A 26,551-nucleotide genomic window follows, 5' to 3' on the forward strand; every position below is an offset into this window, starting at 1 on the left:
GATCCTCTGACGCGATTTAGACACTGTATAAAGCCCTGATCTTAGAACGTAAAACGCGTCAGTGGGTAATACTGATACCTGACCACTTTTAGCTTACATATGGTCTTATGATCAAACTTTACCATTCTTATTCTGACCACAAAACATTTATGAGTTAATTTCGGCAGAAACACTTTGAGTTTTGCTCTTATGTCCTAAAGACAGACACTAAAATGTGTCTATCAAGTGACCATGTCATTCACCTTACATCCACATGCCTGCACTGGGAAGCCCTGGGGAAACTGGCGTCTTAAAGCTTCTGCTAGATCCACAATACTGAATTCGTCAAAGAAGAGGAATAATGATTTAGTTCTTTCTTCTTTCTAGATGCTAGAAACAGAAAGTTTTAGAAATAATTAACACTCCCTACATTCTCTACGTTAAAACCCGAGGCGGTCTGTACAACGTAATACCTTGTTGGACTGGTTGGGCGGCCATGCCCTTTCTGAAGTCTTGGCTATGAAGGAAATTTTGATTGTGATGCAAAAAATCTACCCATGTATCTGCCAGGTTCTGCACAATGAGCAGTAATGGACTTACAATCCATCACCAACACTATTAAGGAGGGATTGGATGACAGGACTAGTTGTTATGTGCTTAGTAACCTGAGATATATCTGTAACACAAGATGTAACCACTACCCTAAGCAACAAATCATTTACCTAAGCCACAAATCCCTCTTTGCTTAAAAACTTTTTTTCATTTGGCCACTGAAACGCGTTTTGGTTTGTAGAGTATAGTCCGCATTTGCAGGATCAGGTCATGGATTTACATCAGTTCAGTATATACAACTTCCTAATATTTTGGGCAAAACTGTGTTATGGCTAGTGCAATGCACCCAGGGTACCACAGGGTATAACTGTTGCCAGCAATATAATATTTCATGGCGGTAGGGTACAGTCAGGCTTTGTGTGGTCTACTCTACTACGCAAAGTCCAAGATGCTCACGCGTTACAGGGATCTAGTCTTTGCTGCCCGGGGCCCCCAGGTTGTGTCTGCAGAGTAGCTGCTAAGGTTTGAGAGAAATAAAAATGGGTGATCAGAACCAGGGAGTCAATGACAAGCAAAGAATCCAAAATTGGAGTAAAGGTGGATCAGAACTGAGCAAGTCTGGCAAAATAAACGGACCAAGAGTTGTCAGGCAATCCAAGATCAACCACAAGTGTCATTGAGGGGTCAGGGAAAAAGTCAGGTCAGAACACTAGACTCACAATCCAAAAACCTGACCAATTGGGAAAAACTTTGCTAAATAAACCTGATTGGTGGCACCTAGTAGAGAGGATTAGAGCTGGACTGCAGACAGGAAAATTAGGACGGAGCCTCAAATTTCTGCCACAGCTTCTTTTGCAAATCTAATCTGAAATGGAAGCTTAATACATCGCTCTAACCCAGGAGCCAGGGCCGGCGTCAGCACCCGGCGCACCCGGGCAAGTGCCGGGGCCCTGAGCAGGCGGGGGGCCCACTCACTGTTGGGCACCCCGCCGCGCCATGGGACCCGTGACCGGAGGAGAGCGGTGTCAGCTCCCTCCTCCCCGCTTGCTCAGGGCCCCGGCAGCCGGCACAATACTTACCTCTCCCTGTGCCTCCGCAGCAGGTCCTGTCTCTTCCGCGGCTGCTGCACTGTGACGTCTCAGTTCAGAGGGAGCGGTGACGTCTTTCCACCGCGCTCTCTCCTGAGCAGTCACAGCGCAGAGTGGGAAGATGCCGGCGACGCTGAGGGGTCCGGAGCAGTGGCAGCAGGTGAGGAGACGTGAGGTGAGCATTTGATTTTTTTATTTATATGGAGGCATGGGGCATTATATAGTGGGGCGGGGTAGGGGTGTGTGACATCCTGCATGGGGCATTATAAGCTAGGGGGGTGTGACATCCGGTATGGGGCATTATAAGGGAGGGGGGTGTGACATCCTGCATGGGGCATTATAAGGGAGGGGGGTGTGACATCCTGCATGGGGCATTATAAGGGGGGAGGGTGACATCCTGCATGGAGAATTATAAGGGAGGGGGTGTGTGTGTGACATCCTGCATGGGGCATTATAAGGGAGGGGGTGTGTGTGTGACATCCTGCATGGGGCATTATAAGGGAGGGGGGGGGTGACATCCTGCATGGGGCATTATAAGGGAGGGGGGTGTGTGACATCCTGCATGGGGCATTATAAGGGAGGGGGCGGTGTGACATCCTGCATGGGGCATTATAAGGAAGGGGGGTGTGACATCCTGCATGGGGCATTATAAGGGAGGGGGGGGTGACATCCTGCATGTGGCATTATAAGGGGGGTTGACATCCCGCATGTGGCATTATAAGGGGGGGTGACATCCTGCATAGGGCATTATATGGGGGGGGGGGGGGGAGTGACATCCTGTATGGGGCATTATAAGGGAGGGGGGGGTGACATCCTGCATGGGGCATTATAAGGGAGGGGGGGGTGTGACATCCTGCATGGGGCATTATAAGGGAGGGGGCGGTGTGACATCCTGCATGGGGCATTATAAGGAAGGGGGGTGTGACATCCTGCATGGGGCATTATAAGGGAGGGGGGGGGGACATCCTGCATGGGGCATTATAAGGGAGGGGGGGGTGACATCCTGCATGTGGTATTATAAGGGGGGTTGACATCCTGCATGTGGCATTATAAGGGGGGGGTGACATCCTGCATAGGGCATTATATGGGGGGGGGGGGAGTGACATCCTGTATGGGGCATTATAAGGGAGGGGGTGTGTGACATCCTGCATGGGGCGTTATAAGGGGGGGTGACATCCTGCATGGGGCGTTATAAGGGGGGGTGACAACCTGCATGGGGCATTATGTGGGGGGGGGGGGAACAGCCTGTGTGGGGAATTATGTGGGGGGGAACAGCCTGCATGGAGCATTATGTGGGGGCACAGCCTGCATGGAACGTTATATGGGGGCCAGTATTCTGTATGGAGCATTATATGGGGGCCAGTATCCTGTATGGAGCGTTATATGGGGGCCAGTATCCTGTATGGAGCGTTATATGGGGGCCAATATCCTGTATGGGGTATTTTATGGGAGCCGGTATACTGTGTGGAGCGATTGGCCGGTTTCTGAGCTACTGTAGAATTTACAATAGATATCACTCATGTAATGTAAGAAATGAAATCTTTGGCCTTGTACTATATATATATATATATATATATATATATATATATATATATATATATATATATATATATATATATATATATATATATATATATATATATATTTTTCCCTGCGGTATCTGTGCATCATGAATCGTGGTATGTGTTAAAGGGGCCCACTGAGACTCTTTCGCCCAGGGCCCACAAAAACCTGGAGCCGGCCCTGCCAGGAGCCCCCAACTGTTCTTACTTTGAGGCTTTATTCACACTGTACACATCAGTATTTTTTGATCAGTATTTATATGCCAGAAGCAGGAGTGTCTCCAAAACACAGAACAGATATCAATCTTTCAATTATAATTTTTCTCTGCATGTTCCACTCCTAATTTTGGCATACGAATACTTATGCAAAATACTGACATGGGAATAAGCCCTTAGAGATAGTTAGGAGCCCTATCCCATAAGAAGAAATTTTGGAAGCCCCCTGTTGTGCCACTTTGTAAGGGGTCACTTGGAAAATTATAACCTACAAAGTAAAAATGTCCCAAATAATAAAGTATCAGTGCCCTAGTGGAGTGTCCCTTTTAATAAAAGAATGCCCCCCTATAAAGTAGTAAGTCCCCATAAAAAGAGTAATGGCCTGAGTGACCCTTAAAATGTAATAATGCACCTTAAAATAATAATGCCCTTTAAGTACCCCCATAGTAAGTTAATATTGTCCCTCTTAGTAAGTACTAATAATGCCCCCTGAGTTCTTTTTTATGAAACAATAACATCCCATTAACAATTAATGCCCAAGTACCCCCCAAAAAAGTAATAATGCTCCATGAGTACCGATTACTATTTTTTAATGCCCATGGAGCCCCCATCCTGTGGGTAGCGTTACAGTTGAGCAGACCACCGCAAGTCAAACATCAGGAGTCTGTGAGCCACATGTGACTAGCAAGCGATGGACTTGGGGACCCCCGTTCTTACCTTTTAAGAGCCGATCTCAATGTGGTAATGGTGACAAGGGTGCAACACCATGCCATAACCGTGGTTGGCACACTTGAGCCCCCTATTGTAACTACATATGCAGATGATTTATTATGACACTGAATTCGGTAAGAGGATGTCACGCACCATGTGGGAAAGACTAAGAGGAACACGAAGGGAAGAGGGGAAGGAAGCCCAGACACTAGGTAAAGGAGGAGTGGAGACCCCTAGGCTGATTTGATATCACCCTGTCTCACATATCGTCCCTATATTGGTTCCTCAAAAATCGCCGCACAGGAACCTAAACCTTGAATTTCCCTAGAGCTTGGCCCTGGGAATGGGGATGAGCACTAGTCAGTCCCCACTAACAACTAAAGACAACAAGGTAGACAAACATGGGGGGAAGCAACTTAGCTTGAGCCGACTTCAGAGAGATTACACCACACGTCCTCCAAGCACCAGAGAGGAAGCAAACAGACTGCAATAGCTCCAAGCCTGCATAAGGGAACATGTGAATATCACCGGAAACATCCTGCAGCAAACTGAAAGTATTTAAACACCCAGGCCTGGGTGTCAATTAGCAGGAGGAAGGTAGCTGCTGGGTCCTAGAGTGAGACAGATCTAAGAAGGTGTCTGTAATGGCAAACAAAGAGATCTTTTGCAACCAACTGCAGGGCGACTGTCTGTCACATCTGACACACCCTTGACAGAGGAAACAAGGAAACTCATGTAGTGGAAAATATCTATGCCGAAGAGGAATCTGACTCAGCCTGTATGGCATCATGATAAAGGAGACACCCAGGGTCTGTGCATGAGCCCTTATTGTCCTGAGAAAATATGAAGAAGGCATTGGTGGCACTTTAATTACCCCTAACACTGAATTCGGCAATGATGGTTGATAGAAGGACAAAGCTGGAGTGTGAATGGTGTCCTAGAGAATGTGATCCCTCTGGGCACTCCTGGCTTTTGAAGGTCATCAGTGAAAGTTTTTTATGTAATCCCCAGTGTCGAAAACCCATTATGGATATTTTTATGGCTACATCATAAGAGTTATCCCTATCTACTGCAAGGCGGCGGTGTTCACACCGTGAAGTAACTGAGGCAGTGACCCAAGCAAGTCCAACATAAGCAGCTTTTATTCAGCAACTCACGGGTAAACAGACAAGTCCTCCGGTTCGCAGCTGGGTTAACACAAGTCCATAACAACGGTTGCCTGGGACAATGGCTGCGCCGGGTCGCTCAGAGCCTGATGGGTGCAGAGCCTTCCCAGGCGTGGGTTCAGCTACACACAGGCCCGCCGAGCTTTCCTGCTATGCTCCTAGCAGGTCCCAACACTGAACAACACTAATCCTTAATGCAGGGTTTTTAAAGGACCTGTGGCAAGAGCCACTGGAAAACCCGGGTTGGAGGGAGGAGGCCGCCCCACTGCCTTCCTGTAGCCTCCTCCAAGAAGTGAAGGCCCTGCCAGGTTTTACTTAATCTGCCTTAGCCAGATAGTCTGACCAGATCAATGTCTCCTTCATTCCTGTATTGCAGCCGCAGCTGTGTCTGTGACTGCAATGCACTTCAATGGGTTTAATAGGTCTCTGTACACATTCTGGGGGATATATAACATCCCTCGTATACGATCCCGGTCACTGCCTCACACCACATAGTAAGAAAACTTACTGCGCTCAACACTTGAAGGAAGCTTGTCTTCTGCCCCAACGACCATCAGGACGAGAGACACTAGAAGTAACGGAGTCTTCTCCATTGATAGCTGGATATTGGAGTGCTCTCCTGGGGAGGACTGAAAACAAGACCGGTTAGTCTTGGAGCTCTGATTCTAGAAGTGACAACAAGGCAACAACCACCACCACCCACCTGCTAACGTAGACTCACAACTATGGTAACAAGCAGGAACATACTTGTAGGACAATCTCAGATATAGGACTGGCATAAGGACTGACAGTAACTGTATTTTTTCAGAAAAATCTAAACGTCTAGTGAGTGTAGACCGTGATCACACACTACTGAATTCTACCAGGATTGTCGACTACATCATTGGGGTCAGTATAATAACAAATTCAGGGGCTGATTCATCAATCAGTTTGCTCCACAAATCTGACGTAAAACTGTCGCAAAATATTTAGTGTAAAAAAATTTCAGCACCTCTCTACGTCAGCTATGACAACTTTTTGAAAATTGTGCGGAGCTTAGTGGGACAGGACGTGGATGAGTGCAGCCCAACATTTAATTTGTGGCATAAATTAAAGACAGAAATGTACTATAGTCCATCTATGGAACACTTTCCTGATGCTGAAATGCAGCAGCTGAGAGATGCTCAAGATTCATGTAGCTGAATAAATTGAAGCATCTTGATAAGGGTATTCCAGTTAGGAGACCTTATCAACTGTCCTCTGGATAGGGGATAACATTTAGATCAGAAGGGACCGACCACTTGCGCCCAAACAGATCGGTGGACGTAGCATGCTGTTAGTCGGTCCATATAAATGGACCCTAATAAGGATAAAAAAGCCTTGTCCTGGCAATCTGTTGGGGGTCCCAGACGTCAGACCCTCAAACTGATCTAACATTATGTTCACACTTTTTTGGAAGGTCAAAAAACATCTTTTTTTTTTCCATCGTTTTTTGGGCTTCTTTTGTCACTTTTTTTTTTTAAATCCATCAAGCAGTGACTAAAACAATGTCACACAAGGTGTAGGAAAAACTAAGTGCAACACTAAGAGAAGAGAGGAAGGGAGCCCAGACACTGAGGCTAAGTGCCCACGATGCAGAAATGATGCAGATTTTTTCTGCTTCTCCCTGGCAGGAAAAACGCATGCGGATTTTACATGTGTTTTTCCCGCCAGGTAGAAGCGTTTGTCAAGCGTTTTTCACTTGCATTTCTGCATGCGGGTTATCAAGCGCTTTTCCAAGCGATTTTAGCATCACTTGGAAAAGTGCTTGACAACTTGGTCACACTATATAAATCCATGCAACCGGCATGGATTTATAGTAGTGTGACCAAGTTAGTTAAAAAAAAGAATAAGAATGGTAAAAAAATTAAAAATAAAGATTATACTTACCTTCCGATGGCCCCCGGTGTTTTCTCCGCTCCGTCTGGTCTGTTGTCTGGGTCGCGGTGGTGTGAAAGGACCTGCCATGATGTCATTGAGTCATGTGACAGGTCACATACATAAAGTAAATCTTTATTTTTTATTTTAAATTATTTTTTTAACAGGTTCTATGGTACCCGAGTCTGGAGGAGAGTCTCCTCTTCTACAGACCTGGGTACCATCCACACATTGAATCGCATAATATCCGTATGTGCAAATGTGCTGACACGGATAATATGCATTTCAATGCAAGTCAATGGCGGCAACTACGCCGCGTTTCCGCAAAATTAATGGACGTGCTGCGTATTTTTCCGCAATGATAATCAGCAGCGGAAATTTCCACAGCATGTGCACAGCACATGCGGATTATCATTGGGGACCATGGGGCACGTATTACCAAGCGTTTTTTAAGCGTTTTCGCTGTGGAAATTCCGCGGCAAAAACGCTTGAAAAACGCATAGTGGGCACGCAGCCTAAGAAAAGGGGGAGTGGAGACCCCAAGGCAGATCTAATATCACCCTGTCTCCTCTAATGTCCCTATATTGGTTCCTCACCAATCGTCGCATAGGATCCTAAACCCTGTATTTCCCTAGAGCTCGTCCCTGGATAGGGAGGGCGGGGGGAGATGAGCACTAGTCAGTACCCACTAACAACTAAAGACAACAAGGGGGGGGGAGTAACTTAGCTTGAACCGATTTCAGAGAGATTACACCAAACATCCTCCTAGACACCAGAGAGGAAGTAAGCAGACTGCAATAGCTCCAAGCCTTCACAAGGGAACATGTGAATATCACCGGCCCCTCCCTGCAGCAAACTAAAAGTATTTAAACACCCAGGCTTGGGTGTCAATTAGCAGGAGGGAGGTAGCCGCTGGGTCCTAGAGTGAGACAGCTAAGATGTCTGTAATGCCAAACGAAGAGATCTCCCGACTTGCTGAACCCCCTTTAAAGGGGTATTCCCATCTCTAAGATCCTATCCCATTATGTAGTAGGTGTAATAATAATAATATTAGCAAATACCTCCAATTAGAAATGTAGTATAGGTCTTCTGATTAGCTATGTCACTTACCCCATGTGCAGGGCATTGTAGTAGCTTAGGTATCTATAGTTGTGACCACTCATATAGTGACAGTTAGTTAAGTCATAGCTATGGATACCTAAGCTACTGCTATGCCCTGCACATGGTGTAAGTGACATAGCTAATCAGAAGAACTAGACTATATTTCTAATTGTAGGTATTTGCTAATATTATTATACTTACTACATGTTGGGATAGGCTATTGGAGATGGGAATACCTCTTTAAGGATTGCAATTTTTTAACTACTCTGTTTTCCAAATATTATTTCAATCCCTTTAGTGCAGAATACTGATTGCAGCATAAATCTCCCTTCTCCAGGTCACATTTAGCACCACCCAGGAGATTTGCTTTCCGGCTATGGCCATATTCATGGTGATACTAAATGAGTTTTTTTTGTGCTTTATTAGTCATTTTGTCAAAACAAAGTATAAAACTAAGAGAACGGAACCTGTTGCTATGGAAACATGCAGGGAGGACAGAGCAGAGGGAGCTGCCCTTACCAGAACCTTGGGAAAAAGCTGCAAACGGAGCGGGCGGAAGTCACCTGCGGACGTTCTCAGCAGGGAGACGTGGTGACGTCATCGTTAGCGTAGCCATGCGCAGCCCCCGCGGCTCATGCGTGTGAAAGCCCCGCCCAGCGTGCTGACGTCAGAGCAAACGGTAGTTGGAAGCAGGAGGAGGAAAGTGATGAACGCGGGCGGGAAAACGGTGAGTGTGTCACGTGCTCAGCCCCAACCGGTCGGGACCGGTGATAGAGAAGAGACCGGAGCCTGTAGCTCGGGAAAGGAGGCCGCTTCCATGTATGTGTGTGTATAGCTGGCTGCTGGGTCACTGGCACTTACTCATTGCTCAGGTATTGTGCGCGGTTTGCAGGTGGAAATTCCATAGAGTTAAGGAAACTATTTTACCATGTAATGAACCGACAGAAAAAAAAAATGCAACTGTTGCAAAACAATATTAAGGGACTGTGCACATGTTGCGTTTTTTTTTCCCTTGCAGAGGTAAATCTGCAGCGTGTCAATGTCACCTGTACTAATAAATGGGGCAAAACCTGCACCAAAAAAAAGTATATAAAGCACGCAAGCGAAAAAACGTGAGTCTCTTACTTAACGATTGATGGGAACACGTCAGAATTTTCTGCTTCAAATCCTGACCACGTGCATCCGGGTATTTTCGGGTTGGTCGTTGTGCAGTAAACATGTCCTGGCCCAGGATTCTGGCTCAGTACGGGAGCGGCCATACCCTGCATGTGTAGGTTTTCTTATTTTTATTAGTGGTTTAAAAAATATTCTAAAGTTTACAAAAAAAAGATAATAGTCTCTGGTTTGTGCGTTGACATTTTCTGAAATCAGTCGTTTTCATTCTGTCGGTGAAGCTGTGTGACGGCTTTACTTCTGTGCGCTGCACTGCGGTCTTTATGGCTGTCATATTGGGGCATGTTTGACTTTTTGACTCCTCCGGCTCTTCAGCCCTGTCTCGGGGTACAGCTCACTAAATTTTTTACGTCATATTTCTTCAGTCTATGAAGAGGGGAGGAGGGAGTGTGTTTGTGTCATATTCCAGAACGAACACACACACACACACACACACACACACACACACACACACACACACACACACACACACACACACACACACACGTCCTCATCGATCCTGTTGCTGTATTTCCGAATTTGAGATGTTAGAAAACAGTTTTTCCCCTTATATTCTATGTGTAGTGTATATAGTCATCAGAGCAGCTAATTCTCCAAAAATGAGCTAAGAGGAAAAACAAACTAAAACATCAAGCATACAGAGACAACATATACTGGACTATTGATTTATGCACAGTTTATTGAAAGTTTAGATATGCTTTAAGAAGTACTTACCTTAATCCTGCTTTCCTGTTCACTCCAGCAGTTCTGAGATGAATGCAGGCATTCCTTCCCTGGGTGTTTTTTTTTTTTTTTTCCTTAAGTAGTGAAGCTCCTGCTACAAATATCATGTACATAAACACATTTATGTCAGCTAAAAGTCTAGGCCCTTAGATCAGGAATAGGACAGACATTTATAGGACATTTCATAACTTTCCCAAATTCTTAGGAAAAAATATTCCCCATAAACTGCATTGAACTGCTGTACCCAATTTATTATATATTTTAGGAGTCGGTCCATTTTATACCGACTCCACCAAAATGGACACCGACTACACGACTCCGACTCCACAGCCCTGTCTGCAGGTAGTGACATCAGGTTCCATTAACGTAATTAACGTTGTTGTCCAATACTTTTATCCATACATCAAACTCCATTCATGCAATGACTGCAGTCTCTTTCTGTATAGGTGATGCATTGTCCATTGTTACATCCAGTTGAGATGTAAAGTCCTGACTGGAGACCCAGTAGTGATACTTAAGGGTATATAATGGAAATTATGTTTTGATGGGTACCCCAGAGGTCGGACCCCACAATCATACAATGAGGGCATACTCTAGCAATACATCACTTTACAATTGGAAAATGGTGCTGGAGCGTAGACCAGCGGGAAATCTAATAGGACTGGAAGCTGGTAAGTTGTATTTAAAGGGAACCTATTTTGCCCCCAAATGCTAATAACCTTCAGATATATAGGGATAATCCACAGGTTGACGGCTTTCCTATTGCTGTCCTGCTGCCTCTCTGAAAGTACAGCTACTGGGAGAAAATGAACCTAGTCTCCTGAGAGCCGCCAGCTTTCAGTCATAGAGGCGAGCACGTAGCTGCTACAGTCACCGCTCAGTACACAGTGAACGGTGGCTGTACACACGCCCTGGCATTTTGATCGGCAGAGCTAGCTTTCAGAGTTCTGGGGCATTCTTACAGCCAACACTCATAGTTTAGTGAGCGGTGACTGTAGCTGCGCTGTCACGCCTCTATGACTGAAAGCCGGCATCTCCCAGGCGAAATAAAGTTAAATTCCTCCCAGTAACTACGCTTTCATTACTGCTGCCGGACATCATTGTAATGCGATAACTATATATCTGCAGGTTAGTAGCGTTTGAAGACACGACAGGCTCCTTTTAAAAGGCATCAGTTTTGCAGATTTTCCTCGAGACAGTTTTTTTTAATTGGAGGACATATCCCTGTCAGAATTCCAGTTGTCCTTCCACAGTTTGACCACTAGTGGCTGCTATTGTATTGTTCACATTAATAATTGTGCTGCGATCCCACTCCTTATCACTGCCGTTGTGTTGTGCAATTGCCCTTTACTAAGATGGCAGATTCTTAACCTGTGGGATCCATCTTGTTTTTGTTTTGGCCTACTTAAAGCCGCATGGATATCTCACTCATTCCTTAAGTATTGTGTCTAGCTGTTAGCCTAGTTTCCAGTCTCCAAGCTCCTGAACAGTCTTACCCAGACTGTTCTCTCCTATCTAAGGATTTTTTTTCCTACAGCTCCTTTTGCTAACAACAAGAATTTCTAATACCGCTTGCTTGTTCCTGCTCGTGCTCCTTCGGCCACTGGTTTCCAGCAGTACTACGCCAGTATCGTAACAATCCCGTTTTTAAAGGGTATTCCCATTTTGTTCATTTATGACATATCCACAGGATCTATCTGGAGGAGCAGCGCCCCATTGTGCATCACTAGAAATGGCTTGGTGGCTCTCTCCATTAATTTGCATAGGAGATTCATAAACTGCAGAGTAGCCATGTTTGCAGTGAGCTCTTCATTCCTGAACAGAGCGTGACGAAGCCTCATCTTCATTTACTGGGATCTACATCTCTCCGACATTTATTGCATATCCTGTAAATGTGTCAAAAATTAGACTAAAATTTCCCTTTTTAAGCTAAAAAAATCATATATAGAGTGGCAACTACATGAGAAATGAATGTGAGTCCATGTCATGTATGGTTGTGTTGAGTCCTCCCGAGCTGCTCTTGTAGTATCTGTCCACTTTGGATAATAGAGGGAACATCTTATGATGCCTATAAGTCATACCAGATCTATGGACAGAGAGCGCCCACACAGCGGATTAGTTACAGATTTTCTGTGATGGTCTGAACCAACTATCTGCAGCTAAAGAACAGTACGTGTCTTGTGGGTTTAAAGGGAATGTGTCCGGAGGATTTCCCACCCCATACTATTTATATGTGCATGTAGCTCTTTCAAAAACAAACCCAGCAATACCTTTACATGGTCAGTCTGTTCCTCTAATACTGAAAAATCAGCGTTTGAACTGATATGCAAATGAGGCTGAAGAGCTGTTTGTAGATCTGAAGCCTCTGGCACTCCAGCTCTATTCCCCGCCTCCTGCTTGACTGCCTGCCTCTGTGCTGTGTGACGTCAGGCAAGCAGCAGGAGGAAGTGGGTATAGAGCTGGAGTGACACACAAATGGTCTGGGCGGTGACAGATTCCCTTTAATGGCGTATCTGGGACTTTAATATTAATGACCTAGTCTTATATTTGGGGGAATGTGGTGCCACTCCTTAATCTTAATTTTTTTTTTTTATCAGGAACCACTTCTTACCTTATTAGTAGCGTACCTTACGTTTTTAGGATAGCCCCTTTAGCAAAACCCCCTGCAGAAGCATCTCTAAATGTGCAGCATGTTCTGTGTGTTTCAGCCATTGCTGTGCAAATGCTAAATCCATACGTGTTGCCAATCCCACAAGCAATACGTCTGCCACGTCTGAACCATTTACTTGTGGCTTCCCCAGCGTTGGTGCTGCACAGACTGAAAAAAAGGTTCTTACAAGCCTTGTAGAAATCCCATCCTTGCTTTTCTAACCTTCACTTGCAAAATCAGGAATCACGTTGCCCTTGGCTTCCCCATTATTCACGTCGCTGCTATTCTTTACATACGAACCCCCTGGGGCTTCACGTACTGATCAAGATATTATTCTGTGCATTGAATAGAGAAATATACTATACAAAGTGCGGCATTATGTGATGGCTGCTGCTGTCATTACAACACCATGGGAACCACAGAAAACGCAAAATAATAAATCCCTCCTCCTCCATTAGTGGCTTTTGTCCCTTTCCACTTCTTTTTTTTTTTTTTTTTTTTTTTTTTGCATTTTTGGACATTTACATGGTAATGACATTTTCTTTCCTGAAAATGGTCCAGGAATCATAAATGTTAGCTTTATTTCATGTATTTGGAAGGAGCCATGGAAATAAATGATGGTACTATTAAAAGGATGTGCACAAGGTTGTAATAGATTTAATGGGTCCAGGGTAGTGCAAAGCAAAATCAAAAAAACCTTTGCCTTGACCCAGTGCCGGACTGGGATGCCAACGGCCCACCTATAACTGAGTCTGGTGGCCCGCTGTTCAGCTCCATGTAAATATCCCATTACCCTATATTTTTATGTAATAATAAATGTGGTAGTTTGTTAAATGAATGTTGAGATGATGCCCTTGTCTGTACATAATAAAACATGCATAGTGCCATCTACTTATCATATAGATGGCGTGGAGAGCCCATTCCTACATGGAGGGGGGACCCACCAGAAGATTCTCCTGTGAGGCCAGTCCGAGTCTGCCTTCACCTCATACTCTGGCATGCTGTGCCAAGCTGCAAACCAGCAGTTTTGGGCTCTTTATCTTGACTTCACCATCCCCTGGTGCTATGTTATAGAGTGGATGGCACGCCGGGTACCTTCTGCTTGGTCGTACTCCACCATAAGCACTCTACTGTGATCAGAATGCATTAGAGGGATTGTCCACTCCTGGACAGCCCTTTTGTAAGTTGCTCACTATGCCTCAGAAAATAAAAACAAAGCCCACCATTCGCAGTGCTGTCCCTTCACGGTCCCTTCTGAGCCATTTCTACTCAGTGTGGATTTACGCTCTGACAGAATAGTGATGGCTGCTATGATCGCATGCAATCAGAGGAACTGCACCGATCTTGGAGTTAAAGGGAACCTGTCATTAGATTCATGCTGCCTGAACCAGGTAGTCTAAAACGTTGCAGTGTGTGAAAACGGGGAGATTCCCTTGGAGACTTTTTCAGTGTACAAAAATGGGAGAGACCTGTCAATCAACTGAAGCCAGCCGTGCCATGGACTGCATCGGCCTAGACAGATCGGGTCCTTATAGTCATCGTCCGGATTTTTAAAGTATGTTCACTCCTTAACCCGCAGTGTTTGATAGTAAAATATAGTCTGGCTCGGATACATGGCTCCTGTAGTTCAGACAACATGAATTCAGTGACTGGTTCCTTTATATATTCAGGTTTTTTATTTCTGTTCACAATAGGGGTAACAGGTTCTGTACAACCACGTTGCCCACACCACAAATGTTGTCATCCAGCTTTCCCAGTCTCCTGATTGGCATAGCTGCCTACTTACACAATAATACATCTTTACGGCTCTCAAATGCTGTACAGTCACAGAACGGCAGGAAAGCTTAGGGTGAACCCCGGTGGGAGCTGTAATGGCGGCCATATCTGTGTCATACAGCTTTCCCACAAACCAATATATCTTGGATATGACTCAATAGAATATTTCCTCTTTTTCTGTGCGGCACGCTGTGGGCGCCCGGTCACTTGCCGCCTCTGATAGGGCCGTCTTTGAGGGCTGATTTTGCAGTATGTTATCTGTTCCTGGGCTTTTGGCGCCTTTTGAAAGCCTTTCAGTCCCCTCTCATGTGGAGCATAGCCGGGCTTAGTATTTCCCTTCATGCATGTATTTTCTTCTATTTTTTTCCTGACCTCAACCTCACATGGAGCCTTAAACGTATCAGACAGTAAGAAACTTTTTTTTTTTTTCTTCATTATTTTTATGAATGTTAGTGTAGTGACTCGCTGGGCGGCGGTCCAAGTCTGAGTCTCCTAGAGTAATTCTTACCGGCATGGAGTCTGTATATTGTTTCCTTCAGGTTCTTTCCTTATTCTCTGAATATACTGAGGAGTTAGTTGACTTGTTAGTCGTAATGTATTTTTTTTGTGCCTTTTGCATCTAGAGAGTAAACTATTTTACCTTATGTCCATGGTGATATATAGGATTTGTGGAGTCACAGATGCCATCAATACTGTTGGACACTTTCGTGATGAGAGATTAAAAGATAATTGTAATTGGAGTAAGGGTCCTTTAGGGTGAGGAGCTCCGAGTGGTCCAAAGTGCACCCACCCGTGGTGCAGTGGGCATGTTTTTTTGTTCTTTTTCTATCCACAAAATCTTGCACCATAGGCGATTTTGGGCTACATGTCACGTTGTGATCTAATGCGACTGTCGAAAACTTTTCCAAATGTGTTGGACTCTTTTTCGCCATAAACTTCAATACAAGTTGTATGCTACTATGACTTTTGTGTGACTTTTATGCAATTTGTCAAATTTATTTATTTTTTACAGCAAAATAACAGCTCTAAAACGGTCGTGCCACAGTAAGTCACATACGTTTTTGGTCATGCGACTGTTGTAAAAATTGCTGTCGCGCAACAGGCAATGTGTAGCCCCAGCCTTATCATGGTCGTTTTGTCCTTTACATCTCTAATGTCAGCACATCTCCTTGTGTTGATGAACAATTGTGACGATTCTTACATGTAAAATGAGGGCCAAACTCTTTTGATGAACATGTTGTCTTGGAATTTTTTTTTTTTATATAATGGGTGCAAAAATATTCTACCGTGCTGAATAAATGTAAAATTTATTCTTTCACTGACCATATCAGATGGCAAGGTGGCCGTCCCTGTTTGTTTTTTTTACATTCACGGATTTATGGTCCTTCGTGTTTCTGCCATTTTAGTGAGGGCTCCTTCAGACGAGCGTATAAATCGGACGTGTGCGGTCTGATTTTTAGTCGTATAGCTCACTTCCAGCACACTGACCCAGGTTATTCAATAGGGCTGTTCAGATGAACGATTTCTTTTTTCAGTCTGACTGCCCGTGAGAAAAAAAAATTGCTACTTTTAGCAGAATCTCAGATGAGTCTCACACATTCACATCTATGGGTGCCTGAAAAATAATCGGATCCCACTCGGAACATCCTTGTGGAATGCAATTTTTACTGATACATTTTTATTATAAAGATAGGAAGCTGTATAATTTTTTTTCATCATGTACATTTTTTAATGTAGCTGTATCAAAACAGTTGGCACACGGGCTTCACACAGACATAGAAAAATGGGCACCCTGACATCACATGGATGGCACCCAGACGTAAAAAAATATAAAAAACCCCCTGAGTTTTCTGGAAGAAACTCGGACGATTTTTCATACGCTCGTGTGCAGCCGGCCTGATGCTGACCGCGTGTGAAGCGGAGCCTCCAACTCGGATGTAGGCCGGCTACAGACGGGCGTATGAAAAATTTACCAGGTTTCATCCAGAAAATTCGGAAGATAGTGTTTTTTTTTTTTCTAATTCACATCCGATTTTCATAAGTATTATTTATTTATTTTTTTTTAATTAAAAAATGTACATGATCTAATACCTTTATAGGAATGTATTCTGTAAAAATCAGATACAACGCTGATGTTCTGTGTGGGATCCACCTCTTCTTTTTTTTTTTTTTTTTTTTTTTACACACCCATGGGTGAGTCTCATCCGAGATGCTGAAGAAAGTAGTGCATGCTGCGATTTATTTATTTCTTCTTCTGGACAGTCGGCCCGAGATAGTCAGCCCTATTGAATAACATGGGTCGGTGCGCTGACCAATTTAAAACTCGTCTGGCGCCTGTCTGACTTATACTCTCGTATGCATGAACCCCCGTCATCCTAACTTAAAATTTTCAATGTTTTAATAATGCTTTTCTAAAAAATCTTTGGCTGCATGAAAATTCCCGATGGGCTTGATTTCTAGTGCCGTTTGAAAAGAGAATAAAGTCCAAACACTTCAGGATAGAAATGATAAATCTATAGTATTTTACATAAGGATACAAGTAAATAACAACAGATTCTGTAAATATTGTCAATAGGAATAATAAATATTATGAAGACTCTAGAATAACTCTAGGTATGCAAGACTCCCTGGCATTCCTGCAGAGCTGTGTCTGTAGTGTATGGTCCTTCACTGAATATCGGGGTATAGCCTGTCATGGAGGAGAGAGTGACAGCTCTGTGTGTGCTCTGAAGAAGGGCATGGAAATGGTTAAGCTGATCTGCGCTGCCTTGTTTACCCTTCCTCCAATGGTTTTGAAGCCAGGCTGAGACGGACAGCTGAGCTGTGTAGGGGGCGTTCACACCAGGCTGATCCTTCAGGCTTTGTTGAGGCAGGGAAGCCATTTTGGGATCTTGCAGCAGTGTGGAATAGCAAAAACCCTGACAACTTCCAAACTTCCTCTTCTGCAAGCAGCCGCAGCTGGAGATGACAGGACCTGCTGCATGAGCTGCTGCCTGCACCAGCGCTGGGATATGCCACACCGCAGCTTCAGGAGCTGGGAGACCTAGGTTTGCCTGTGCGCTTTCTGCTTCCCATTCACCGCTCTTGCTTGCTATGCTTCTTCCTCCAGATTGAGCCTGACAAGTTATAAATAGTTGGATGGGCTCTCATTGTTGCTATGCTGCTGCTCCTTTAAAAGCTTCAGTGCATCCTCCGAAAGAGGCCTGAGAAGGTTCACAGGGTCTGGGCTGGCGATAGCCTCATGCCAGCGGTGGACACATGTGCATGCTGTGATTTTTGTGTATCCAGAGGTGGTCAGCTGACAGCGGGCATAAATATATGTAGGAGGCGATGGTCAGAGCGCAGGTGTAGCACATACAATGCCGACAGAGTTCCCACATGACTGAATTAAGTCCCTTTTATAGGGGCATTCTACGTATTGGTATTTGCAATGTTGTAAAGTTTTAAATATTGTGGTAGCGTCCTATTCTGTACAATGAGGCTTTTAGTTCCTATGCGATGTGCTTGATACAGATTTGTAGCAAAGTATAACCTGTCTCTCATGAGAAAGATGTCAGGACATAGACATTTGCAGTGCCACGGGCTGGCAGGGGTCACTTTTAAAGTGCACTGTTTCATGTTCCTCTCGCACAGCGATGGTTGTGTAGATTTGTTTTTGTCGATTGTTTTGCAATTGGCGTTATACATACGGAAGGGGACAGCAACTCCCAGCATGCCTGGAATGCCTCAAGGAATGCAGGTACTTGTAGTCTCACAAGTCAGTGTCACAGGTACCTCCAACCTAAGGCATAGGCAACACGCGGCATTAGAGGACCCACAGTGGTTTTAGGGGGAACAGCTGCATTTTTTTTTTCTGGGAAAAGGCTAAATGTGAACAGGGAGTAGGAATTATGAAATGCAAAACACTGAATATTATTATTATTTTTTTGTGCGTGTTTTCAGTACAACAAAAAAATAGAAATCTTTATCATTTTTTTTTTCAGGCTTTTTTCATAGATGTTTATATAGATGTTAAACGTATATAACAGAATATAAAAGCTGCACAAAGTGCGTGCAAAGGAATGATGAATAGTATATTAAATGCGACTCCTATTTGTGGCGTTTTTTATATTTTTGGAAGCATTTAAAATAAATATATATATATATACGCACACTAGGCATACTGTAGGAACTTTTTTTTTTTTGTCATATTGCAGATTTTTGTGTGATTTTTTTTTTTTCACAAATCCTCAGCATTTTGCCCCAACTGTGGGAAAAATCACAACATGCAAACTTGTGTAACAGTCATAGTCTGCGTGGATTTTTTTTTTTTTTTTCTGAAGTTTTGAGACTTTGGGCTCACACGACGATCCATATAAAACGGGGAGCATTGATTTTTTATTTTGATGGCGCTCTATAAAATGTGAGCTGAAATTAAAGGAAATATCTGTGCACTGCAGCACGTGACCCAGACACACCTGCTGGAGTACGCACCCTGCCGCTGGAGTACCCACCCTGCCGCTGCTCTCCTACAGGTGTGTCTGGGGACGTTCAGGGGTTAACAGCAGAGGAGCAGGCGGCTGCTATTGCCAGACACAGTTGGATGTGGTGCTGTATAATGAGGTCCTTGTATCCTGAACATGTGTCACTATAGGGCTCTGTAAACTGTCCTGGCAGATGTCACTGCACTTGGGATTGTCTTGTAGGAGGGGGGGATTGCTGTTTTCACTCAGCGGACCCCCTGCTGGGAACAGTTGCTCTTGCTGTCAGCCTAGTTTTGTAATCTCCTGCCCCTATTAGCTGTTTCAGTGCTGCTTGGTCGCACCGTCTAGTCCTGCATAACGCTCAGGAGCACAGAGAACTGTCAATCTATAGGGAAGAATAAAACTCGCTGCTACAAATTTATGGGAAGACGGGGGTCTCTGTGACCTTCACCATGAGAAGCGTGCGGTCTGTGTCCCCGCAGATAGTAATGGCTTCCGGCAGCTGGCCGGGCTCTGCGGAAACATGTGCATATGTGTATGTAATAAATATATCTATGTATACATAGACGTAGACGCACGTACACACAGTTTTCCGCTAAATCTGCCCCAATGTCTTTTTGGCATATATTTGTGACAGCGATGGCCGCTGAGCAAAGCGACGGATATCTAGAATGTATAACCCCAGCAGTCGCCAAATGTTTGTGCTCACCGGACCCCTGCCTCCTGGTTTCCTCCTAATTGGCCAGCCTCATGGTCGCACCTCTGGGCACTCTCTGAGGCTGCGAGCAGAGGCATCTTGGTCTCTGCAGTATGAGAATTTGGCGGTCGAAAAATATCTCGTTTTTCAAGCAGAAACCGCTTCAGGGTAACGCTGGCATTTCTTTTTTTTTAATCTTGAAGCATTTTTAAAGGGTTTGTCCAGGTATGTAATCAAAGCTTGCAGTCACTCAGTCATCACCAACACTGTCATATGACTGCAGGTATGCGATATACATACTTCTGGCCACATTCTGACTAGACGTGCGCGGCCTCGCTTAATACATACAACACGCATGCCGTGAAGATTCAGAAGTCTGCAGTCACATGGAGTGACTGTGGACTTTCATCATAAACCCCCTTTTTTTGGGGAGGGGGGAGAGAGTTTATTAAACGCAATATTAGCCCATGCGTCTTCTGGGAATTTTTTTTTTTTTTTCCCTTCGCTTCTATTATAAAATATGAAGTGATTTTAATGGCAGAAAATGCCTGGAAAAAAATGGTCCATAAGCTTATTTTACCCAATGGGTGATTTTGGAAACCTGAAGCTGTGAAACCAGATCCTGAATGTTGTTTATAATAGAGAGTAATAGCAAGAGTCTTTTGCGCATTTTTCTAAGCGCTTTTAAGCATTTTTTTTTCAGATCAGATCATAAGCCTTTAAGAAAAAAAATACAGTGTGCAGATATCCTAAAACTGTCTGGATCTAGTGATTTGACCAGTTTTGGAGCAGCACTTGCAGTCTTACAATCCATGTTACTGGCCTAAGTGATCGGCCGATAACCTTTGAAATGAGCCGTAAACTATATACTTAAAAATCCTTGAATGTGGGGGATTTTTTTTTTACTAAGAAGTAAATGATAAAGTTGCCTTTTTTTTTCCAAGTACTTTGCAATTTCAACCATTAATGAACATGATGCAACCCATCTTAATTAATATCAGCACTGCAGGTGAGTTTTGTTGCAGTTATTTGCCTGTGGCATGTGATTGAGATCTGTTGTGATTTTTTTTCGGCCTGCAAATCTGGATGGCAAATCCAGTGTTCACCTTCCCAGTTCATTGATGGTGGTTAAACTGTGATCATACTCACCTTTAGGGTCCATACTGATAGTAAAGCCACGGGCACAAAGTATTTCCAGTGGCACCCAGTCTCTACGGTTTGTGCTGGTGTGTGGTGCCCCCATCGCAGCGCTTGTCCGGGAGAATTACTCTGTGATGCATCAGGGTGCACAACGTGTCACTTCTTCTTTACTCATGGTTTTTGTATGAATACATAAGAAAAAGCCTGCATATGAAGTGAGAAGACCACCTATTATGACCACCTAGTGGGGCCTTGGGACCCCATTATGTCTTTGTTGGAAAATATGTTTATTATTATTATAAGACTTGTCTGAAATCCCCCGTTCCTCGTGTAGACCGCCTTATGATATTGCAAAGCAGAGAATTGCTGCCAGATTCACACTTTGTGGACTAATTGGACTCCACACCTTCTCAAAACAGCCTAAAAAACAAATCCACTGCAAATGATAAAATCCATGTGCTGCACGATCTCCTATTTATTCATTGCAATGTCATCGGCAGTGGACATGATGGCGCTTTGCGTGTATGCATCGGAGACCCTTGTTTGCCCCCTTACCACGCTAATATTTCAGAGGCACTGAGCATACATGTGTGTGCGCGTACCTTGTACAAATGTCTGTGCCAAGCATTCTCCTTCTTACAGCACTTCTCAAGAAAGGAGAATTGTATAGTTTAATGCTCATTTCCCAGGTTACTGACCACCTGTACAGTCTTATCAGCAGTCACTGGTTTCCTAGGCAAGCAGCGAATTGCTTCCAAGCTCATTGCTATAGAGCTGGAAAGCACTGCGCTGAAGCTGGCTGGATTTGGCCAGCATGAGTGCCTTATGCTCCTCCAATGCAGAGACAAAGCAGCAAAGTGCATACAGTTCAGGTCATCAGTGCGATAATGCCTCTTGCTCCAGCTGTCAATCATTAGCCATACGCCAGGAGGCAGGGGGAGCAGCGTGCTTCTGAAGATCTGGATGAGACCACCCCTTTAAATATTCAGCAGATATGATTGTGACTATAAAAGGGTGCTCCAAGTGCCTAAGTCAGTATATTTGTTAGTGGGTGCCACTCCAAGGGTTTAGCAGGTGAGTGTTCAATGTTGCTCTCTGGAGCTCTCTCATATGGTACAGTACAGACCAAAAGTTTGGACACACCTTCTCATTTAAAGATTTTTCTGTATTTTCATGACTATGAAAATTGTACATTCACACTGAAGGCATCAAAACTATGAATTAACACATGTGGAATTATATACTTCACAAAAAAGTGTGAAACAACTGAAAATATGTCTTATATTCTAGGTTCTTCAAAGTAGCCACCTTTTTGCTTTGATGACTGCTTTGCACACTCTTGGCATTCTCTTGATGAGCTTCAAGAGGTAGTCACCGGAAATGGTTTTCACTTCACAGGTGTGCCCTGTCAGGTTCAATAAGTGGGATTTCTTGCCTTATAAATGGGGTTGGGACCATCAGTTGTGTTGTGCAGAAGTCTGGTGGATACACAGCTGATAGTCCTACTGAATAGACTGTTAGCTGCTTTTTTCTTGCCATAATACAAATTCTAAGTAAAGAAAAACGAGTGGCCATCATTACTTTAAGAAATAAAGGTCAGTCAGTACGAAAAATTGGGCAAACTTTGAAAGTGTCCCCAAGTGCAGTTGCAAAAACCATCAAGCGCTACAAAGAAACTGTCTCACATGAGGACCGCCCCAGGAAAGGAAGACCAAGAGTCACCTCTGCTTCTAAGGATAAGTTTATCCGAGTCACCAGCCTCAGAAATCGCAGGTTAACAGCAGCTCAGATTAGAGACCAGGTCAATGCCACACAGAGTTCTAGCAGCAGACACATCTCTACAACAGCTGTTAAGAGGAGACTTTGTGCAGCAGGCCTTCATGGTAAAATAGCTGCTAGGAAACGACTGCTAAGGACAGGCAACAAGCAAAAAAGACTTGTTTGGGCTAAAGAACACAAGGAATGGACATTAGACCAGTGGAAATCTGTGCTTTTGTCTGATGAGTCCAAATTTGAGATCTTTGGTTCCAACCACCGTGTCTTTGTGCGACGCAGAAAAGCTGAACGGATGGACTCTACATGCCTGGTTCCCACCGTGAAGCATGGAGGAGGAGGTGTGATGGTGTGGGGGTGCTTTGCTGGTGACACTGTTGGGGATTTATTCAAAATTGAATTCATATTGAACCAGCATGGCTACCACAGCATCTTGCAGCGGCATGCTGTTCCATCCGGTTTGCGTTTAGTTGGACCATCATTTATTTTTCAACAGGACAATGACCCCAAACACACCTCCAGGCTGTGTAAGGGCTATTTGACCAAGAAGGAGAGTGATGGGGTGCTACGCCAGATGACCTGGCCTCCACAGTCACCAGACCTGAACCCAATCGAGATGGTTTGGGGTGAGCTGGACCGCAGAGTGAAGGCAAAAGGGCCAACAAGTGCTAAGCATCTCTGGTAACTCCTTCAAGATTGTTGGAAGACCATTTCCGGTGACTACCTCTTGAAGCTCATCAAGAGAATGCCAAGAGTGTGCAAAGCAGTCATCAAAGCAAAAGGAGGCTACTTTGAAGAACCTAGAATATAAGACATATTTTCAGTTGTTTCACACTTTTTTGTTACGTATATTATTCCACATGTGTTAATTCATAGTTTTGATGCCTTCAGTGTGAATGTACAATTTTCATAGTCATGAAAATACAGAAAAATCTTTAAATGAGAAGGTGTGTCCAAACTTTTGGTCTGTACTGTACATGTGACTAAAATGAATGCGGAGTTTACACAGGAGACTAACTTGAGGCCAGAGGGGATACCTAAAGCTCAGTTTACACTCTGTAGTTGTTTTTCCAAGCCACACATGATCAATTGGTGGTAGGAAAAGCCGTGGCCAAGGATTTGCTGGCCAGTATAGTTGTGGCTCTGCCAAATTAAAAAGCTGGAAAATAAACGCACTTGGAAACAGACCCCTTCAAATTCTCCCCAAAGAAGTTTTTCCCAAAGCAGTCTCCACTTGAAATCTCGTTGTTGTTTTTTTTTTTTTGAACCTTGAACAAAAAAAGCTGTGTGCCCATACCATTAGGCTGGGGTATACATGGCAGATTTGGTTGTGACACTGGCTGCACGGGCAAAGACCACTCTATGCCACCAGTACATTGCAGCACAGTGCGTGTGCATGGGGGGTTACATTGTGACCAGCGAGGTCCTGCCAAAGTGAAATTGAACATGTTTTATATACGAGTTGGATAATAGCCTGCCCACGCCGACTGTCCAACTCGTCTGAATAACTTGTATATTTAGACAATGACAACTGTGTTCTTCTTAGCAATTAAGTAATATTAATCTTCTGCTCTATTTGTGGCCCCCCGGACGAGCCCGGATACTGTAGATGTGGGCGACTTGTAGTGACATTGCATCGTGTGTGTCGATCTGACCGCCCTGGATACATGCAGGACATTTCCCTAGATTACCCGCTGATCTATGAAATATTCATGTTTGATGTTTTCTTCTGAAAGTGTCATATGTGGGGAAGGATCATGTGCTGTGATGACTCACGCTGGGTTGGGATGGGTGTGTTCCCTTTAGGCCTTGGGGGGACTGTCAGCTCCTCAGCACTCGCTATCTTCTTGTGGGATCCTTCCTGTCTCTAATCTGCAGTCCTCATTCTTGTTTTGTCTGAGATGTGTTTGAGGAGGAATGTGCTCCTGTTTACTGCTTCTGTTGACCTATTTGGAACATGCACTGAGGCTTTTTAGGTTATCTGCAAGCATTTATATCATGGCATTGTCTTTACAGCTGGTCCTACAACAAGTCACACTGATGACAAGTTGTTATGAATGACCATCTCTATCCAATGTCCCCTTCCCTCACTGATCTAGCATTATCACAAATTTGCTTGAGCCTGGATGTGTTCAATGGGGAGAGAGAATTCTTCCACAGCAGCGAAAGATCAGGCATGTTGAATCTAAAATGCTCAATCCTTATTTTTCAGATATGTTGGGAACGTATATACATTAGTCTGCTAAAAATCCAACCCCCAAAGTTGGATAATATGGTCAACATTAAAAGGGTGGTCCCAAGAACCACATATATTGCATCCAGGTCACTTTTTCGCTTCTGTAACCGGCAGTACTGGACTGACATCCTGGACTCCTCTTGCACTTACTAGGTCCTTCGACACCATGACGTCGTGGTTACTAGTAAGTGCAAGAGGCACCCATGATACCAGCCGCAGAATTGAAGACTGCCATGCTCCGGCTGCCATGGATGACCGGACTGCACACCAAACCAGGGCAGCATGAGTACCCCTGTGAGCAGAATATTTCCCCCTGAATAGGATTGGGATATAACTATGTTTAACAGCAACTTATTTCCTCTCCCCATTGACAACCTCTGCGTATGTCATCCCACCCTGACCATAACCATGCTTGTAAGACCTGATGGTCCATTCAACATTCTCCCATTACCACAATCACCGCTGTGCATGCTTATCTGCATCCTGGGAACGTGTATTGGTGTGTGTAATACAACACTGTAATGTAGGATTTTTTTTCTTATGCCCTTTACTTGCTACAGCATGATCTGAAACCTTGAGAATGGATTATTCCCATCTGCACACGTACGCTCCACCCCAGTGTCTTCCCGAGAACACTGGGTACACCTATGCTCTAAGGTGAGATGTCGCTCGTCCCTCAAGCGCGTTAATGCTTCTTCATCTTAAACTCTGAGTGACATCTGTTGTCCTGTGCTTAGAGAGAGGATGCTCGGGATTAGCCAGTCCAGACAATGTGCATAAGCCGGGCTATAATTGGTCAGGCGCTGGAAAAGGTGAGGATCTGGCATTGACAACAGCTGCTGCTGTGTAATGCAATGCCGGTGTGGAGATTGGAGGGCAGCGGCCACAACTTTCTGTACGCTCTCGGGAGATGTCGCGCTGCTCTCGGGGAGATGCCGGGCTGCCACTTCACTCTCACCTCCTTAGGACAAATCAGACATCCGGAGGAAATGAGAGAGCATCCGCAGCTTTGATTTTCTCTGGATATCTGTAGGAGGGGAGAGAGAAGTGGCCGTTGATTGCCTGCAGGGCTTACGTGACATAATCATGTCAAGCAAGCCCTGGAAGAGCCAGTGCCGACATCACTGGAACGGTGCCCGCATCGGAGGGGAGTTTACCTGTTATTATTGTGTAAGGGTGCAATATAGTGATTGGTTTGTCCGAGAAGTGGACAACTCCTTTTAAAGGTGCTTATACACATTGCGTTTCTCTGCAAAAATTCCATGGTTTTTTTTGCCACCTTTTAAGCATTTATCCATAGTCTTCTGTATAGGGCGAAAAATGTCCTGATGGAATCTACTGCAAACTAGGCACTATCCAATTAAGGAACTTCAAGGGGCAAAAAAACCTCCCAAAATGTTGCTAGAATTCTTTTAAAATCACTTCTGGAAAATTAAAAACTCCTCCAAAGTCTCCCCAAAGAAGAAGAGTTTTCTAAACTGGCTTCCCCTGGAGAAATTTATCAAAAACCCTCTCTCCATAGTACAAGAGGGAAGAACCAGCCTGGGATCACTGCCCTCTTCCACGAGATCTGATTGGAGGGTGCACATGCACTGTGTGAATGTGTGTGTGTGGGGGGGTGCCATTTAACTCTGTGTTTAGTATAGGTT

At 44.4% G+C, this 26,551-nt stretch overlaps 1 protein-coding gene across 12 annotated transcripts in view; it reads left to right on the top strand.

The window, feature by feature from the left end:
* The first annotated feature begins 14,862 nt into the window (after positions 1-14,862).
* Positions 14,863-26,551, top strand: part of SUN1 (Sad1 and UNC84 domain containing 1) — a 53,743-nt gene continuing 42,054 nt past the window's right edge. For 7 of the 12 annotated variants that reach the window (XM_073648029.1, XM_073648035.1, XM_073648030.1 and 4 more), the window contains exon 1: positions 14,863-15,000. In XM_073648029.1, the coding sequence (XP_073504130.1) occupies positions 14,900-15,000 (101 nt within the window). In that variant the 5' untranslated portion in view covers positions 14,863-14,899. Of the gene's footprint in view, positions 15,001-17,417; positions 17,649-25,462; positions 25,560-26,551 lie in introns of those variants that run through there. The other 5 variants (XM_073648031.1, XM_073648034.1, XM_073648041.1 and 2 more) reach the window with 3 other exon arrangements.

This window comes from Phyllobates terribilis, unplaced genomic scaffold (assembly GCF_046119375.1).
Source record: "Phyllobates terribilis strain yellow unplaced genomic scaffold, ASM4611937v1 Scaffold_9__5_contigs__length_417890890, whole genome shotgun sequence".
Lineage (NCBI taxonomy): Eukaryota > Metazoa > Chordata > Amphibia > Anura > Dendrobatidae > Phyllobates > Phyllobates terribilis.